A 21,189-nucleotide genomic window follows, 5' to 3' on the forward strand; every position below is an offset into this window, starting at 1 on the left:
CTGATCTATGCATCAGTGTCCTTTTGCTGTCTCGTACACCGGGTTATTGTTACCATCTTCCTAAATTCCATATATATGCGTTAGTATACTGTATTTATGTTTTTCCTTCTGGCTTACTTCACTCTGTATAATAGGCTCCAGTTTCATCCACCTCATTAGAACTGATTCAAATGTATTCTTTTTAATGGCTGAGTAATACTCCATTGTGTATATGTACCAAAGCTTTCTTATCCATTCATCTGCTGATGGACATCTAGGTTGCTTCCATGTCCTGGCTATTATAAACAGTGCTTTTTCTGTAGTAGGGCACATGCATTGGAGTGTTTTAAGAACATCCCAGATGATTCTAACATGCATCCAATTTTTGAGACCCACTACTCTTGTCTGGGGCAGTGAGTCTCAAACTTTAATATACTTATAAATTACCTAGAGATCTCATTAAACTCTAGCTTTTGATTAGTAGACATGAGTGCACCTGAGATTCTGCATTTGTAACAAACTCCCAGGTGATGAAGGACCACACTTTACAGAAACTTGGTTCCACCTATATAGTGTTTAAAAATGAAATTATATAGATATATGTGGATTTTTAGTTTTAGCTATTTTCAAATTATTTATAGATTTATACTGATTTCATCATTGTATGATATTTCACTTTCTGATATTCACATCACCTTGGTATTTTCTAATTTTTCAAACTTTACCAGTATTATGGATTTGAAATTATATTGTTTTAGTTGAAAGCTTCCTAACTATTAATGAATTTCTACTTCTTGTCAAATAATTAAACTTTTACATTTATTTTTTTATGAATTTTCTCTTTGTATCTTTATCCATTTTTATTAGTCTATTCTTTTTTTATTTCTTTTTTTACTTATTAAACTGTTGAAAATGTCAGTGTCAGGATATCAATATTTTTTATTTGCTTACATTTATTATAGTACCTTCTACAGATTTGTGGCTTCACTTGAATGTTTTATGGTGTCTCACATTTGCATAAGTATGTATGTTTTTATGTCTTCAGTTCAGTCAGTCAGTCAGGTCCGACTCTTTGTGACCCCATGAACTGCAGCACGCCAACCTTTCCTGTCCATCACAAACTCCTGAAGCTTGCATAAACTGCTGTCCATTGAGTCAGTGATGTAATACAACCATCTTATCCTCTGTCGTCTCCTTCTCCTCCTGCCCTCAATCTTTCTTATCATCAGAGTATTTTCCAGTGAGTCAGTTCTTTGCATCAGGTTGCCAGAGGACTCGAGTTTCAGCTTCAGCATCAGTCCTTCCAATGAACACCTAGGACTGATTTCCTTTAGGATGGACTGGTTGGATCTCTTTGCAGTCCAAGGGACTCTCAAGAGTCTTCTCCAACACCACAGTTCAATAGCATCAATTCTTAGGCTCTCAGCTTTCATTATAGTCCAACTCTCACATCCATATATGACTGCTTCAAAAACCATAGCTTTGAGTAGGAGGACCTTTGTTAGCAAAGTAATTTCTCTGCTTTTTAATATGCTATCTAGGTTGGTCATAACTTTTCTTCCAAGGAGCAAGCGTTTTTAATTTCATGGCTGAAATCACAGTCTGCAGTGATTTTGGAGCCCAAGAAAATAAAGTCTGTCAATATTTCCATTGTTTCCCTATATATTTGCCATGAACTGAGGGGCCCAGATGCCATTATCTTCATTTTCTGATTGTTGTTCTTTAAGCCAACTTTTTCACTCTCCTCTTTCATTTCATCAAGAGGATCTTTACTTCTTCACTTTCTGCCATAAGGTTATTGTCATCTGTATATCTGAGGTCTTTTATGTCTTACTCCTTTCCAATTTCAATATATATAATTCTAAACATTTAAATATTTAGATTTTAATATTTAGGCATTAATATTTAGGCTGTCCATCTTACTTTTGTGCATAATATGAGGTCAAAATCTGTTTTATGTTTTTTCTCATGTAGCCATTGTCCTAGCACCACTGATTAAATGGTATGTTCTTTTGCTCTGAGCTATAATCTCTATTATCATATTCAAAACTTCTGTGTGTGCTCTGTGCGTGTTATATGCTTTGTTTGTATCAGTTTCATTCTGGTCTGTTTTTTTCTGCCAGAGTTTTATAACTTCTCTTGGGAGTGTGATGGAATAAATTCCTCTCTTTATTTTTTCTTAGTCAAGATTATCTTGGCTACTTTTCATTCTTTACCTTTCAATATTAATAATAGGTTAATCTTATTGAATTACCTGAATAAAAGTAGAAGTTTTAATATATGATTGTATCAAATTTTCAATTTATTGTGGAAAGGATTAGCATTTTTTGTAGTTGAACTGAATTCTCATCAATTTCAATATATATAATTTCTTCTGAATATTCTATAAAGGCCATTATATTATATATGGTTAGTGACTCTTTTTTGGATCTTTGTTTCCAATACTTACACTTCTAACTTATTTCCTAATCTGACTAAACTGGCTAGGTATACTGTAAAATGTATAATATAAAATGTATAATGTATACAGTATAATGTAAAATAGAATAAAAATGAGCTTCTTTATCATATTTCAGTTTTAATGAAAGATGTCTATAACACTTAACACTTAATTGTCTATAACAATTAAAGATAATCATTTGTGAATTTTTAGTAGATCCTTTTAGTCATATTGTAAAAGAAAGTTTCTATTCCTTGTTTGTAACTTTTTTGTTATAAATTATATTGTTTTTCTTATATAATTTGTTCTCTATTTCTACTGACATATAATATATACTTTTTCAGTCTGTTTCTGTGAAGTATTAAGTTGATAAATTTTTGAATAGTATTCTCTTGGAACAAGGCAAGCTTTTTTATGTATGCATTTCTGGATTCGCTTGGTAGATTCAGTATTTTAATTTAAAATGTTCTATGTTCATAAGTGAAATTACATTTCTTGTACAGTCCATGTCCATATTTAATATCATTTTATATCAGTTTCATAAAATGAGTTGGTGGTGTTTTCTTCCTTTTGTTTTCAGGAATAGGCTTATAAGATAATTATTTCCTTGCATTTTGTTTCTTTAATCTTCTTTTGAGTGGGTTATAAGATATAGAGATTAGAATTCCTTAGATATAGGTTGAATTCTTCTATAACACTGTCTGGGCATATTTTTTATTTGTTACTCATAGGACATCCAAATAAGTTGTTTCTATAGGCAGACCACAGTCTCTAAAAACTTGTTCTCCACTAACCTGTTTTTCTGCCATCTTCAATATGTGATTTCCAATTTCCAAAATCATGTGCATCAAGCTGCGTAGGGGGAAACTACATGGAGAATCATTCATGGGAATTTTTTGAGGGTACAAGCCTAGAAGTAGCACACATCATGTCTGCTCACATTCTGCTGCTTAAAACCCAGCAGATTAGGGTTAGGGGATTAGGATAATCTGAGAGACAGAATCTAGTCATGGCCAAGAGGAGAATATGGATTTGTTGATCAATTAGCAGCCTTGCTACACCCAGAGAGGAACAGATTATATGTCTGTTCTTTAGTACACAAGTTTGCTTTTTTTCTTTAATATTTTTTTAATCTTCCTTTTTTAAAAAGTACCATTCAGTAGAAAGCATAAAACTCAGTTCCTTAAGTTGCCATTTGAGTATTACAGCTCTCAGACTGATAGAAACAGTTTGACATTATAGCCATAACTCAATTCTCCTGACTCCCAACCAAAAGCAGGATGTTATATACATAATAAATCTTCTCATCAACTGGTGACTCTGCTGTCATTCAGTATGTATTTTCTTTGATAAAATAATGAACTAGCAAAAATCAGCCATAATCAGTGCTGTTTTTGCAATATGTTCGAAAGGCAGGTGTCATCTCATCTCTGGAGATTAAAAACAAATCAGAGATAAATGTGGCAAAAAAAGAGAAACCAGGGCAGAAAATATGTGGGTTTAAGTGTTTAGTGAAACGGGATGAGAAGGACTCTTATGTTACTCATCAACTGAGAAGCATATTTCCATCTGTTTATACTAACACATTGATTCGGATGCATACACTGTGACTGCTGTAATGCACACAAACTCACAAAAATTTGCTTAGGTAAAAACACTTGATGTACTCTTCGTATTATGGTGGAAAAGGCAAATATAAAATTGATCAATGGGATTTTCAAATAGCAGAAAATAGTCTCTCTCTTTTTTTTTTCCCTTTGGTTCAGTTCATTTGCTCAGTTGTGTCCTACTATTTGCGATCCCATTGACTGCAACACTCCAGGCTTCCCTGTCCATCACCAATTCCCGGAGCTTGCTCAAATTCATGTCCATCGAGTCAAAAGTGTTATTCAGCTATTCTTTGCATTCCTGGAATTCAACAAGAACTTATTTTGTCCCATTATCTTGTGAACACTCAGTGAGGGAAGTCGCTCAGTCATGTCCGATCCTTGTGACCCCATGAACTGTAGCCTGCCAGGCTCCTCCTCCCAGGAGGAGGATTTTCTAGGCAAGAATACTGGAGCAGGTTGCCATTTCCTTCTCCAGGGGATCTTCCCGATCCAGGGATCGAACCTGGGTCTCCTGCACTGCAGGCAGTCTCGTTACCATCTGAACCACCAGGGAAGTAAACACTCAGGGGAAACATAATAAATAATCATTTGCCCAGGTACTTTACTGTGTTCACAGTCTTTTACTTGGATGTGTTTCTTCATGTACAAATGTATAGATTTCTTCAGTGGCTCAGAGGTAAAAATCCACCTTCAGTCCACTAGAAGCAGGAAATGTGGGTTTGATCCATGGTTTGGGCAATGATCGCCTAGAGGATAGAATGGCAATCTACTCCAGTATTCTTGCCTGGAGAATCCCATGGACAGAAGAGCCTGGCAGGCTACTTTCCATGGGGTCGCAAAGAGTCAGACAACTGAAGTGACTAAGCAGGCATGTATACATATAAAGTGCAACATAAAGTCAAAGAACACAGCAGTTGAAAATCCTTAGAGCATATTTGACACAAGAATTCACCCAAATGTAGTAATCTCTTGTCTAATCCTACTGCTCTTCCATATTCTCTTAGAATTTTTTGATGACTGGGAATTTATATTCTTATAAATATTCTCTTTCATTGTAAGGACATTCTTGGTTAAGATAATTCACTATAATGATGTAAAAGCTACCACTATCCTGTCTACAAGAACAACCTAGAATAAATCCATAAATCCATTCAAAATTTTTTCCTTCTTTCCATTCCTTAACTTTATGTAAACATCCCTAGCTCCTTCAGCTGTGTCTTTATAAGGTATTAAGTTTGGTGCACTTTGAACCAGAGATCAAATTGCCAACAACTGTTGGATCATCGAAACAGTAAGAGAGATCATGGCATCTTGTCCCATCACTTCATGGCAAATAGATGGGAAAACAGTGGAAACAGTGAGAGACTGTATTTTTTTTTGGGGGGGGGGGCTCTAAAATCACTGCAGATGGTGACTGCAGCCATGAAATTAAAAGATGCTTACTCCTTGGAAGGAAAGTTATGACCAACTTAGACAGCATATTAAAAAGCAGAGACATTACTTTGCTAATAAAAGTCCACCTAGTCAAAGCTGTGGTTTTTCCAGTAGTCATGTATGGATGTGAGAGTTTTACTATAAGGAAAGCTGAGTGCTGAAGAATTGATGGTTTTGGACTGTGGTGTTGGAGAAGACTCTTGAGAGTTCCTTGGACTGCAAGGAGATCCAGCCAGTCTATCCTAAAGAAAATCGGTCCTGAATATTCACTGGAAGGACTGATGCTGAAGCTGAAACTCCAATTCTTTGACCACCTGATGCAAAGAACTGACTCATTGGAAAAGACCCTGATGCTGGGAAATATCGAAGGCAGGATGAGAAGGGGATGACAGAGGATGAGATGCTTGGATGGCATCACTGACTCAATGGACATGAATCTGAGTAAACTCCAGGAGTTGGTGATGGACAGGGAAGCCTGGAGTGCTGCAGTCCATGGGGTTGCAAAGAGTCAGACACAACTGAAAAACTGAACTGAACTGATGCAAACATAATTTCTGTTTTGGACCATGAATTTTAAATCATTTTAACTGGGCTCAAACACATCTTTATTAAGCAAAATAGTAAACATTACAATCAACATATTTTTGCCAACAAGAAATAAGTTTGTTTATTTCTGTAGCATAAAAATCCATGCTTCAGGATTCAGTGAATACTTGGAAAGCATTATCTGTGTCCTGCCAGTTGTGGAAGCATTTTCTTTGCAAAACGTTGTCGAGATGCTTTAAGAAGTGGTAGTCATTTGGTGAGAGGTCGAGTGAATATGGCAGAAGAGGTAAAACTTTGTAGCCCAATTAGTTCAACTTTTGAAGCATTGGTTATGTGACATGCATTTGGGCATTCATTTTGCTGAGTACACTTCTCAGATGTAATGGTTTCTCTGGGATTCAGAAAGATATAGTGGATTGGGCTGCCAGCAGCCCACCAAATGTGACCAGGACCCTTTCTTATTACAAGTTTGGCTTTGGGACGTGCTTTGGTGGTGCTTCTCAATCCAACCACTAAGCTGGTCCTCACCAGTGTCAGATGTCCACTTTTCATAGCACAATCGATAAATTGTTCATTGTTGTCATGTAGAAAAGAAGACACATCAAAACAACTTCTTTTTTCCTTTTTTGATCAGCTTGTGAGACATTCACTTGTTGAGATTTTTCACCTTTCCAATTTGCTTCAAATGCCAAATGACCATAGAATGGTTGATGTTGAGTTCGTTGGCAACTTCTGATGTAATTGTTAGAGGATGAGCTCTGATTGCTCTCAGTTGGCTGTTGATAACTTCTGATGGCCAACCACTGTGCTCCTCATGTTCAAGGCTCTTGTCTACTTTGCAAAACTTCTTGAACCACCACTGCACTGTACCTTTGTTGGCAGTTCCAGGCCCAAAATGTTGTTGATGTTTCAAGTTGTCTCCACTTCTTTAGGGCCCATTTTGAATTTGAATAAGAAAATCACTCAAATTTCCTTTTTGTCTAACATCAATTCTGTAATCTAAAATAAATTTAAAACAAGCAGCAAGTAATAAGTTATTAGAAAAAATACATAGAGCAAGAAATGGACATTAAAATAATGTGTAACATAACATTTATTTAAGAATGTGTTCCATTCCAATATAAAACAGCAAAATTCAACAGTGCAAAATTGCAATTACATTTGCACCAACCTAATATTGTTATAATTATATTAATATTATTGTATTTATACAATGTATATTTATACATATTAAATTCATACATATTATATACATTATATTTATAAATATTACATTATATTTATAATTAATATTATTATAATAATATAATATTATAGTGTTGCCCTGGTATCTCAGATGTTAAGGAATCTGCTTGAAATGCAAGAGACCTGGGTTTGATCCCTGGCATGACTAACAGTTTTCACTTTTTATAGGGTCTGTGCACTTTACCATTCTGACCAACCTCTAATTGAAAATAATGTATCAGTTTGTCACTCTTAAATTGTAATTACTATGACTAAGCACATGACCCCTGATATGGTTTTATCGATAAACATCCAAGGTGTTGAAAATTGAGGAAAGGAAAGACCCAGACACAGATCCCCATGCCTTTCTCTAACATTCTTCCTTCATACTTGAATCTGCCCACCAACATTGGTAATATTCTTCCTGGCTGTGCAGGCTTCTTGTCCATGCTTCTCCATTCTACTGCTTAAACTATCATGAACAGCTGTCAAATGAATTCAATATACACTCAATACATTCATAGAATTCCCTTTATCTACTATGCTATTCAATCTACCCAGAAATCTACTCTACAATGAGGAATGTTTGCTGTGTTCTGTGCTTTGTCAATGAGTGATGTCCAACTCTTTACAACCCCATGAACTGTATGTAGTCCATCAGGCTCCCCTGTGTATGGGATTTCCCAGGCAAGGATACTGGAATAGGTTGACATTTCCTTCTCCAGGGGATCTTCCCAACCCAGGAATTGAACCCGGGTCTCCTGCCTTGGCAGGTAGATTCTTTACCACTGAGCAACCTGGTGAGCTAAGGCATTTAGAACTGGTAAAAACATTTAATATTTTCTGAACACTAACTGTGTACTAAGTATGATCCTTTAGGATACTCAGAGAGTATATGAAATAGTTCCTCTATTCATATGAGTTCTCCAGAAATCTGTAGCAAAGATATACATAAATTGAATATGTGTATATGTATGTGTATGTGTATTTTGTAATGTAATTATGTGTCTTACAATTAGATTTGCCCCTTTACTACCACATTCTATCATTAGCAAAATTACATAATTAAGTTACAAAATAAACACAATCCAATTGAACATTTATCAACTATATGACAAATACACATGCATATATATATTTGTAAAATACATATATACACATATAATATATATGTATATAATATGTACATATGACGTATATAGCTCATTGATTATACAGTTTATATATTCTCCTCAAAAATAGTGAGCCAACAAAAATCGCTCAAAAATAGCCAACAAATTTCACTATTTATATGGATTTTTTATATTGTTTTATCATGATTTATAAGGAATTACCTATGAAGACTTTCACTATGACTGATGAAAATGTCCATTAGAATAGCAACTCGATACAAGACATTATACAGTGTTTACTCTACTTGATGGAAATGAATGAGTTAAAGAGACAACTACATTTTTAAAGCCAGAAGAATTATGAGTATCTGAAATTTCCAGAGTTCTTGTGATTCATATTTAAATGTAAGTCCCAAAAGCTAGCCCCAGTATAAAACAGTTTCTGGCAAGAGACAGACTTTTTTCCAATGAATAATTTAAAATGGAACTTTTTCCATGTGAACTGTCTTGTATCTTGGCAATAGGCAGAGTATTTCAATAATTTATACAATTTTGAATATAATATAGTTAATGCTATAAAAGCAATTTCTTTGATATTGAATTATAAGAGAATGCACTTAGGCCACTGTGACTAATGATCTAGGGGACAGCAAAATAGCAAATTACCTTTTAACCCAATTTTAGAGAGAATCTGTGCATATAACCATAAGACTGCACTGAGATATCTTGGCATATAATTATACAACATTTGGTTGTTACATTATAAGCACAAATAAAACATTCTCTTTGAGAAAATCAGATGAAGAAACATGATTTAAAAGTATATAATTTGGGGAGGAGCAAAATATCAAAGTGAATCATGATTTTATTATTTAAATTTCTGAATAAGAGCTGTTCTCAGAATATTTCCTAAGGCGAAACTCTAGTTATTCTGGAGATGTCATCATAGTTATTCCATGACAGGTGAGCAACCACACATTAGTGTGATAATGCACAGCTTTTATGAGAAATCAAGCAATGTAATGTGAAAATGAGTCTTTCAAGTAAAATGAACAGTCTAGAGGCTTGCCAGAATGCAAGGCATTGATAGCAAATTGTGACTCTATGACTGCATTAAGACTATAAAAGGCTTGCAGTGGATGGTGAGGATTTTGTATACACAGAAACCTGCAGGCACTGTTTATTGTCATAGACCATGTAGATTTCTACATATAATTTTCAAGCACATGATGACCAAGTGTCTCCAGTAAGTTGCAAATTTTTCTAAATCCCAGAATGGACCATTTGAGTCCGTGCTAAGGTAAGTCCACAGTTATTTTGATGAATGTGTGGCACAAAATAATAGAATAGCTCATATCTAAAAGTCTGGCAAACCTGCACTTCCATTTCTAAAAGAAAATTTTGAGTGGTATCTGCTTTCTTTAGACTGGTGCTTTCCAGTGTACATTTTTTTTTTAACCTAACAAAAGGAAAAAATGTAGATGTTTCAATCTAATAGATGATTTGGTGTTTTTCTTCCTCATTCTTTATTTTTTCCACATTCTTTTAAATAAGTGTGTACTACCTCTAATGCAGTGCTAATGGTAAAGAACTCACCTGCCAATGCAAGAAACAAGAGGCATGGGTTGGAGAGGGAAATGGTAACTCATTCCAGTATTCTTGCATGGAGAATCCCATGGACAGGGGAAACTGGTGGGCTACAGTCCATAGCGTCGCTAGATAGAGTCAGACATGACAGAGCACGCACCTTTATAAATAGGAAAATACATATTAGGTACAAACAACAGATAAATCAAAGTACTTCAGAGAAGCTGTTTTGTTTTGTTTTGTTTTGTTTTTCGGTTTGTTTTTTTCCTGATTGCACCGACAAGACACATCTTTTCTGCAAATGCAGGAAACAGCATAGCATAACAGACTTTAGATATAAAAATCTACTAAAACACAATTATGAAAACCGGAGCCTCACAAAAGGAACTCATATTGAACTGGAATAGATTTACCTCATGAAATCCAGAGCCAGGTGTTTCAATATAACTCTATGAGTCCAAGGATAGACATTGGACTCTCTGGCGTTTCAAAAAATGCTAAAGCAAGCTTTTCACTGTGGGAAATATTTGCAAAGAAGACAGCTGGGTTCTAGCATGACACAGCTGGGCCGTTTCCTCTGGTTTATGGAGATAGTTCATTGCCAAAGACGAGGCAAGCAAAGTTCATCCAGGCCATTCCAGAGGGCATTTGCTGGCACATTGTTAGCAGAACAATGGAGCTGGCCACCAGGTTTATGCAAATAGCGACCATACAGAAGGGAGGTGCCTGCTTTCCTTAAGAGAAATTCCTGGAACAGAAACCATTGGCTCACTGGGTTGGATTCTTTAAAGTTCTTAAAGTATACTGCCAAAATGTTTCCAGGAAAAAAATTCATTATTAATTCTTAATAAAATGCCATCATCACTGAAGATTTTAAAGATATATAGTTGGTTTCTTAAGAAATCTTCCTCAGGAATGGATACCTACATTGTGTGCTGTAAGGCTTTTCAGTTGTGATATTTTTCCTACGTATTTTGTAACTATTTTCTACTGGGGAGAAGAGTGAGTTACAAAGTCATTGTAGATTCCCTGTGATATACAACACTGCTGTAAGTGTACTCCAGCCTTCCTGCTGCTGCTGCCTGAGGGAGTAGTTGTTATTATGGTCCTGATTTTAAGTAATATTTTATATCTTTGAACCATCCCAGTAAGTGAAGCTGAAGCTAGCCTGAGGTACAGCAGGGATTTGAACTCTGGTATATAAACATTCATGTGTATGTTTATAGGCCAGCTCTTGATCCTCTAGCCAAAATGAAGCAAAAATAAAATCTTTATGCCTAAAATATTAAAAATCTTGTATAATAATGTTATCTTTCTACTTTAAGAATGTTTATTCAGCAGGTGAGGAACTTGCCTTCAACCGAAAAATCTGAAATCTTTAAATATTAAGCTAACAAAACCTATCCTTTCTAAACCAGTGACCTTTCTTTAGTCTTTTATCACATTTAATTATCATGTAGGCTAAGCTGTCTTAATATAACATATGTGCATATATGTGTATTTACATATATGTATGTATATATAATCTATATAATTTATAATATATAAATATATCACTATACCACTAATAATTACTATTATATTTAACAATTATTTGATAATTATTATAATATATTATTAATATATATTATCTATACAATATATATTATATAGATAATATATATATCTAGAGAGAGAGATTTGCCACTGCAATCTACCTAGCAAACACCGATGGCTTTCCTCAACAAGAAAATCTGTCTTAAAATTTATAGATTACTTACTTACAACCCACATATTAGGTAGTCAAGCAAAGATGGAGAGAAAGGAAAGAGAGAAGGAAGATATTTCCACTTGATGTTTTCCATAATTCCATATCCTTTAGGGTTTATCATTTTCAGATGATCACTTTCTTCTTTCCATTGTTGATCATCTTGATCCCTATGACATGAACCAATAACACAGGGGGGGAAAAGTTACTCATAGCACCTTTCTATCTGAGTGCAAGCTATTAAGACATTGTCTCTTCTTATTGAGATAAGTTGTTGGTATCTTGTAAATCAGTTACCAAAATCTGTAGAGGAGTTTGGAGCTCACTCCAAACCATCAGTTTAGGATCTCTTGAGTTGTGCCCTCCCTCTCCTCCCCAGGATTCTAAAAGTCTTACCAGATCATCCTGAAACATAGGACACTACTGTTTTAACCATCAAATTTCACTCAAATGTCATCTGTTTCATAAAGCCTTTGTTAAGATCAATATCCCCTCCAATTCTGACTCCACAGGCAGAGTTTGATTTACTACTTTTGTGTCCCAAACACCTTGCTGTACAGAATCTACTTTATAGGATTTATTACTCCATAATATAATTAATAGTGTTAGATCTTTCTAACTCTTTAGACATGGATTCCTTAAGATTAATCTCCCTAAGTCAAAGTGGTTCTTGATGAATACTTGTTGAATGAATGTATGAGTGGATTAAAATAGGTCACTTGCCTGTTCTAAAATTTTATGTAGCTGATCCCCTGAAGGACACAGTAGATTGAGAAAATTTTATACATAGGTTTTATAAAAAAGGAGAAACACTAAGTTAAGCAACATGATTCAGTTTCAACTGCAGTCTGAAAGACGCATTTTTTTTTTCAAACATGTTCTTGCCCCCCAAAGAAGTTCTGGCATATTCCATCAGTAGGTAAAACACAAATCTGGCAAGTTTGCATTTACAAGTCACGCTTAGCTATTATTGTCCTCCTATCAGTGATGGGATGAGGGGAGAAACCATAGAAATCTCGGAAATGTCATAAACTATAAAAAGTGAGTTTGTAGTCTATGAGCTGGAGAAAACAATATTGCTAGTTAGATGCAGGCCAGGAAGCCATCAAGCACCCACCAGCAAGCCAATTTAGGCCAAAAAAAAAAAAAAAATCATGAAACAATTTCTTCTCTCAGTTTGAGAACAGCACCTTTTCCAGGAGGTTTGTTATATAACGAAGATCTGCTTTCACTTTCTGGGGGCTGGCCAAGACTGACAAGGGAAGTGCCAGCCTAGGGAAAGAAAGACTGTTCTTTTGATATTGCCAGCCATTACCAGATATGGGAGTGCAAAAAAAGCCAATTCTCCGAAGATTTATAGTTATGTCTAGCTTGTTGACTCAAGCAGTTTGGAAAATCTTCAGAGATATAGTTTATTCGAACTAACTCAGACTCCAAGTCTATGGAGAGGGGGAAAAAAAAAACAGAAATAATATGTACACACTCTTCAAGTCAAATACTTTTGACCTTAAATTTACATAGCTTCTCAAGTGAAAAAAAAAATAATGCACTAACCAAAATACATACTCCTGCTTAAGATGTGATAGTTCATTCTGTTGAAAATACATTTATGATTATTGTTCAATTATTTCTCTTGGCTTGCATGGCAAAAACTCTAGTAAGCAATACAGTAGGGAGCTACCATGATTTTATGTAAGTTAAAAGAAGTATTGAATCCCCAATCTCAGAGAATCCTTGAAAAAAGTCACATAGGACCCTTGGCACTATAATTACATTTTCACTGTATCCTCAGAATTTATATTATATCATACTTGCAATGGTATGAAATTATATGGGAAAGCATCATTATGAAGCCGAAGAAATATTAGCTCGCACATAAAAACAATAAAACAAATATTGTTGAGTATCCCGTATGTGTCAGACTCTTTTCTAGATGCTTGTGCCCAGACTGTTGCTATGATAAGTACTCAACTGATGTTTTTCAACAATCTTCCAGTGTTTGTGGGGCAGATTAAATACATAGTTCATTCAGCATTTAGCCCTGGCAGCCTAAAGAAGCTCTCCTAATGGATTTGTATGTACTGTGGTCTTTCATGGACTCTTACAACTTAAGAACTTGATGAAGCATTTAATTGATTCTAGTGAGCCAGTGCAACTGTCTAGATCCAAATAATCCTTGTCTTGCATTTATTTAAAGTTACAGTAGCCATCAGGCTTCCCAGGTGGTGCTAATGGAAAAGAAGCCGCCTGGCAATGCAGGAGACATAAGAGATATAGGTTCTATCCCTGGATCAGGAAGATTCCCTGGAAGAGGGCATGGCAACCCACTCCAGTGTTCTTGCCTGGAGAGTCACATGGACAGAGAAGCCTAGTGCACTACAGTCCATGGGTCACAAAGAGTCAGATATGACTGAAGGACTCAGCACACATGTACGCAAGATCACCATCAAATACATTCTCTAGGGACTTTCACTGTTATGTGTAACACAACCTCACATCTCATGCAACTTATTATAGATGGGAACTCTGTTTATTATTTCTGAAAATCATCTGCACAGACTTTAAAAAAACATTTTCCACCAGCTTCCATCCCATTAGGAAGCAGGCTGGAGCACATGGACACTGCTAGGCTCCTCCATTATGACTTCCTCACACCAGGGCCTGGCCACAGTCCCTGCACAGACTTTTCATATAAAATAAAACAGTGTGCTCATATGATTCCTGTGATGTACACATTTGTCACCCTTATTTTGACTTCTCAAAATTTTAATGATCATGTTCCAGACTACAAGATGAGCTGCTTGAAGAAATGTAAGTTAAATCTGTGAAGGCTGCTCGTTAAAGAAACAAAAACCTTATTTTTTTTAATACAGTTTAGAAATTATGTACAAGTTTTAAAAAGTTTTAAAAAGCAACCATGAGGACACTCAAAAACTATTGCCTCTCATAGTTCAAATAGTAGGGAATAATCCCAGGTGGCCTGGTTGTGTGGAAATCATTAGCATTTGGTTTAGGTATGTATTCTAAGATTTTCCTTACTGATAATACTCCATACTCTGTCTAAGGACACTGATAGATGGTTCCAAATGGAGAAGGCAGTTGGGACAAGTCATATAGCGTAATTTTTTATGAAAGTGAAACCAGTAAGAGATTTGAATTACTGTAATGAACCAAATAGGGCTTCCCTGGTGGCTCAGATGGTAAAGAATCCTGCTCAATGCAGGATACCCGGGTTCAATCTCTGGGTCAGGAAGAACCCCTGGAGAAGAGAATGGCTAACCACTCCTTATTTTTGCCTGGAAAATTCCATGGACAGAGGAGCCTGGTGGGCTACAGTGCATGGAGTTGCAAAGAGTCAGACACAACTGAGCGACTAGCACTTAACAAATCTAAATCTATAAATGCATCTAAATATGGATCATCCTCTCCCACCATGGCATCAACTGAATAGAAGTTGAAAACAGGGCAGTAAATACTAGTTGAAATTGAATCCTGTGAATGATTAATTAAAGGCAGAGTAGGTTATTAATTCAAAGGTACAATAGTGATTCCTTCAAATGTATAACAATTTAAAGGTTATAATCATAATTTCCTGAAAGTTAGACAAGTATATATTTAAATGAATAGCTTATTCCTTTATTGCTCTGGTCCAGGTCATAGGTATTTAACTATTAATAATTCTACAGCAACCTGAAATACTCATTAAAATGTAATTATTTAGTGACTTAAAATTATTAAACTGATTGAACATGCTTCTTTTCAAACAATTGATTTTAAGTTACATTTGTAAATAAAAATGTTAAAGGATTTCAAGATATGTTATATAGAAAAGATATAGATGTCTAGAATAGTCATTTTAACTCATATTTTTTTCTATGCAAGCGCATAGAATATTGGACATATAAGACATGATGCTTTGTCATTTAGAAAGTTCAATGGCGTTCTTCCTAGATGTGCACATGTGCCATTTATACACAAACTGTTATCTGGACCCAGATGGTCTTACAACATCTGAAACATTACCATTCTTCTCTGTTCCTGCCACCCAGAGTAGAAACATCACCTTTCTCCTCCTTTATATCTTATCCCAATGGTCCCCAGATTCATCCCAAACCCTTCCTCAGTAACACATCCTATTTTGGAGGCAGAGCTAACCAATATCTCCATTTCTTTTGTCTTACATTGAGGTTATTAATAATTATTCTTTATTATAAATAGCACCACAATGAATAACTTTGTGCATAAACTATCCTTCATGGTTTGCTTTAAAAGAAATGAACACAAAATTCATCTCTGATGATTTTGAACCCTGAAGGCATACCTGTTTAGACATGTGTTCCTCATGTAAAATGAGAAAGGAAAACATGGTAAATATTTGTCTTCTCTTAGTTACTTATCTATCTTCCTCCCTATTTAAATTTTAAGTTTCTTGAGGTGAAGGATTATGTTAGGAAATTTTTGCATTTCCTGTGAGTCCAGAATTATTCCCTCCCTAATTCTCAGTAAAAGTTTGAAGTCTTGAACTGAATATTCAATGACTGAATGTTCAGCAAAGGAACACCTGCTTTTGCCTCCACAAGCTACAGTCCATGTGAGGATTTTCATTGGCTCTGTCTACACACAACATCTGTTGCCAACAGGTGATGCATTTTGAGAGAAGAGCCTTGCCAGAGGGATTTTCTCTTACTAGCATCCTCTTTCCAGATGTTTCTTTACCATAGTATATCCTGAATTATGAAGCTCCAGAAGTTGGTTGCAATCACTGGACTGACATGTCACGCCTGGAATTCAATAGTATTCCCCCACCACAGAATTTTCCATAGTTAAATGTTAAATCTAAGTTTATTGCTAAGGGATTTGGCTGTTTTTCTGTGAAATTAAATATTGTGCTTAATATTAGTTTGCCACTACTTATGTTCACCACTTTAACTACAAGTACTTGTGTAAAAATGAAAATAAACAATTTTAAGATCAAATAAAATCTGAGAAAATCATTTAATTTAGAGGCTAGAATGCATGTCTTATGGCACTCCATAACTTCTCTTAAATATTTATAGTCCAAAGTTGAATTAGTTATATGTTTGAAATAAATAAACTAGTCAGACTAAACTGATATCGCTGTACTACATAAAGAAGGAAAGTATCACATAACTTTTTCTTTGTTTAATAGTAGATATTGGTATATATGTATTTATATATACATATTTATGTATATATGTATACATAAATATGTATACATATTTATGTAAACATATGTATATATAAATACATATATACACACACATGCATGTGTATATTGTGGAGAAGGCACTGGTGACCCACACCAGTACTCTTGCCTGGAAATTCCCATGGACAGAGGAGCCTGGTAGGCTGCAGTCCATGGGGTCGCTAAGAGTCGGACACGACTGAGCGACTTCACTTTCACTTTTCACTTTCATGCATTGAAGAAGGAAATGGCAACCCACTCCAGTGTTCTTGCCTGGAGAACCCCAGGGATGGGGGAGCCTGGTGGGCTGCCGTCTATGGGGTCGCACAGAGTCGGATATGACTGACTGACTTAGCAGCAGCAGCAGCATGTGTATATACCCGTGTATATCATAGTTTACTATATTAAACTGATACCTACATCCATCTATCCAAAGGATATTTTTTGTTTAATGCTGTAATTTTATTAAATCTTCAGTTCACCAGTAAGTCTTACACTTTTTTCTCTACTTTCTTCCTAAGGTATTTTAATATCTTTATTTCTGTTCTGTTTCAGTTAAGCTAAAAAGAGTCTTCTACTTGGAATGGTTTTTATTTTTTGCTTATTTGCTTAAGAAGAGCTCACTGAAGAATTTAATCTTAATATGTTTTAAATGCCAATTAAAGTATGTCATTTAGAAACAGTTATAACAGTATATCACTTAAGAATAAACCTTTTCCTCAATCACATCACCAGTTATATATAGTCAAATACTTTGTGTTTGTAATCAAATCCTCCCAGATTTTCTTGTAGCAGAGTTTGGGTTCCATTAAAAAATCAAAGATGATATTCAAAGTATGAGTAATTTAATTTATCACTATGACAGATTATAGATACTGGTTTTCAAAATAGCTAGGAAAACACATCTCTTGCCAAAAGAAACCCTAAGAATGGAACAATGAGAAAAAATCCACTACAAAATTATGTTTTTATAATAGAGATCAGTATATTGAATTGCCATTTAGCTTAGACCTGAAGCTTCAACATACTATAATTTTTATATAGTAAACCAAAACTGGCACAGGGCATTCATATATACCATCAAAGTGGTAAAGTTCACAGAGAAATTTTAAGGCATGGGAAAGAGCAGTAGTGAAATTAAGTTCAAACACCAAATATATATTTTAAAGCATATAATAATAATATCTAACAATAATTCCAGGAACTTTTCTAAACCCTTAAACATATGTTAACTTATTAATTCTCACAGCAGCTACATGTGGTTTGTACTAATACAATCTCCAGCTTTCAGATGAAGAACTCAGGCTGATATAAGACAGCTAGTCTGCAGAGGATGCAGGATTCATATCCATACTGTTTAAGGATTAAATGTGATCATTTGCTGTTTGAGAGAATACCGACATCCTAGAAGTTAATTTAGGTATTTTTCCTATCCATCATTCCCAAAGTTTATTCCTCGGTCACTACTTCTCTGATATAAATGTTTCCATAGCTTAATACATCAGGAAAAAAAAATGCATCACAGTACTTCCCTTTTCACTATCATAGACCTACAGAGCATAACAAATGTTCCAAGAAATCTCAGCATAAAGAGACCTATTTCAACCAATTTCCATTCCTTGCTGACAAGAAAATACATATTGACCATATCTTGCACAGCCTTTAGAATTTGTGTTCCTTAGAACATAAATGATCAGAAAGTCCAGTCCTGCTCTTTGGCAGATGAAAAAGTTGAGGCCCCAATTGCCTTTGTGAACTTGAAAACATATATCCTAATTCTATGTTTTACCTCACTTAGTTCATAAATCAGCATATAGGTATAGCTGTCCTTTTATTTTAAATTTCTTCTAGATTTCCATTTTTCTTTAATCATTTCAACCGGAAAACCATCATTATAGTGAAGTATATAGATGGAACAGACAGATGACTATATTCTAGTTTACTTAGTACAAAAGTATTCACAATAACATTTGAACAACATATAAACTTTTGTTATTAAATATGTAATTTACCCTAAAATATTTCATAGCTATATACTACAGAAATTTAAAACCAATCAAAGAGCGAAAAACAACAGCAACAACAAAAAAACCTCTGGGATAATCTTGAAGATCTAGGGAATCCATTGTTTAGGTGATGATCCTGAGCTATAAGTTCATTTCACCACCGTAGTTTGTTTGCATGATAACATGGAGTTAATCATATGTAGTTTAACAGACTGTTTTATATACATATTTTTTTCTGACCACTGCATGTTTTGCCATTTCAGTTCCTCCGAAGATTTATGACATCTCAAACGATATGACCATCAATGAAGGAACCAATGTCACCCTTACTTGTTTGGCCACTGGGAAACCAGAGCCTTCCATTTCTTGGCGGCACATCTCTCCATCAGGTAAAACAGAAATGCATCAGTGTTGTTTGTGCTGTTCAGTATCATCCTGCAACCTCACTTGTTCAAAACTTAAGCGTCAGCTAATTTTTCATATCTTTTTCATGAGGTAGACAGGATGCATATTTTTATACTTATTTTTTACACCCAAATGTCTGCAGTTCACAGAAGTTAAATGAACATTTTCTGTCACAGCCCAGAGTAGACCCTAGGTCTCTTGATGCCTAGGCAAGGTTACTTTCACAGTAGTATACTGGATATTCACACATCAATAGACAAAAGGCTCAAATGGAAAATGTCACAAGAGAAATATCTTCATTTAAATGTGTAAGGCTTTTATTCAATCAGCATTCACATGTTAATAGGCCAGTGTGAACTGCTGAGGTAATCAGGGGAGAATGAAATTATACAAATTATGAGGTTGCTGGGTCTAATTTCAAACTGCAGTTCAGAATCAAGGATTTGGCAGTTAGCATTAAATTTTGACTGATGAGGAATCTAAAAACCCAAGAGTTAAGTAACTTGTAAAAGATCACATAGCTAGGTGAGATTAAGGAATATTACATGTTTATTAGTGTCTTGTGCTTTCAATACAGGGCACATACTCCTAAAGAGATTGTCAGTTTTAGGAAGCGAGGGGTAAACATCATCAAAACAAGTTCTATTTTCACAGAACAACTCTAAATGAGTCATCAGTTTGTATAAAATCTGAACATTTGAACAACACAGCTTTAAATGTACCATGGAAGTAAGAGTGGTACTTTTCGTGAATAGGACCCCGCCACATTTCAGATAGACAAAATTTGATTTTTATTTGTTTTGTATTTGGGGTAGAAATAACTTGAACAAGGTTAGTATGTCGAAATCGCTTTTAAAGGAATCAGGAAGACATATTTTATAGAGATGTAGAAAAAGTACAATTAGAACATCTCTTCTGTCTGCTAATGCTTTCTTTAATTTCACTTATCCTTAAGTGTCTTTCAATTCCCTTATTTAGGCAGTAGGTCTAATGAGACTTCCTCACATCATACATTTAGTATTACTATTAATGTGAGAAAAAAATCAATGTAACAGCAATATATGCTTATATAATATGCATTATGGCCCCTGTAATATTTCTGAAGCATGAGTGTGCTCTTGACTGCCAACATTTTCCTCTCTAGAGTGGCTAAGAATCATAAAACTGACACGTGAGCCCTGAATTAGTGGAAGGACTCTCCATGGAGTGTGAGACAAACCCAGGACTAGCAATTAGAATGCATGTGCTCCAATCTCACCTTCCTTATTCATCAGTTCAGTAAATCCTCATGCAAATCTCTTAGCCTCAGTTAGCTGGTTTCCTACTTTCCAAAAATCAAATGATAAAAATCTCTGGCTATTGTGAGACTCAGAAAAGATAATACTTATAAATGTGCTTTAAAATGTATAAGATGATATGCAAATGTAAAGCTGATTCTTAATCATCTTTCCGGATTTAAATCTGATATGAAAATATAATTTTTTCTAAGAATGAAGCACATAATCTCCACATTCATGCAATTTAAGATTAATATTTTGGATTTAACTCTTCTTCTTTGTTGCACTTGTTATTATGCATATTCTTTTTGTAAGTGCTTAGATATATTTTAGTTTAATTAAATACCATGAATGTTGGTTAGTGAAGTTATTAGAATAACGATAATGGATAACATTTTGAAGCCTAAAGAAGACAGATTGGGTTATAAGTTAAACTGTACATAGTTTTTCTGATCCTACCATACAGAGCAAATGAGTAAAATTAGCATAACTATTAACTGTTATTTAATGAATAGCTACACATAGCTGATATTTTTATAAATGCTTCCAATAATTGCAAACTGTAATTTATTAGTAATCTAAATTTCAATGCTCAGCAACATGGAGTTCCTGCTTT

The 21,189-nt window shown here is 34.8% G+C and overlaps 1 protein-coding gene across 1 annotated transcript in view; it reads left to right on the top strand.

Moving 5' to 3' along the window:
* The window catches only part of NEGR1 (neuronal growth regulator 1), a 1,042,362-nt gene that overhangs the window by 591,001 nt on the left and 430,172 nt on the right, over window positions 1–21,189 (top strand). Inside the window, exon 3 of the mRNA XM_010848743.1 lies at window positions 19,155–19,280. Coding sequence (XP_010847045.1) covers window positions 19,155–19,280 — 126 coding nt within the window. The remainder of the gene's footprint in view (window positions 1–19,154; window positions 19,281–21,189) is intronic.

The sequence above is a fragment of the Bison bison genome, unplaced genomic scaffold (assembly GCF_000754665.1).
Source record: "Bison bison bison isolate TAMUID 2011002044 unplaced genomic scaffold, Bison_UMD1.0 scf7180017864271, whole genome shotgun sequence".
In the NCBI taxonomy this organism is placed as follows: Eukaryota; Metazoa; Chordata; class Mammalia; order Artiodactyla; family Bovidae; genus Bison; species Bison bison.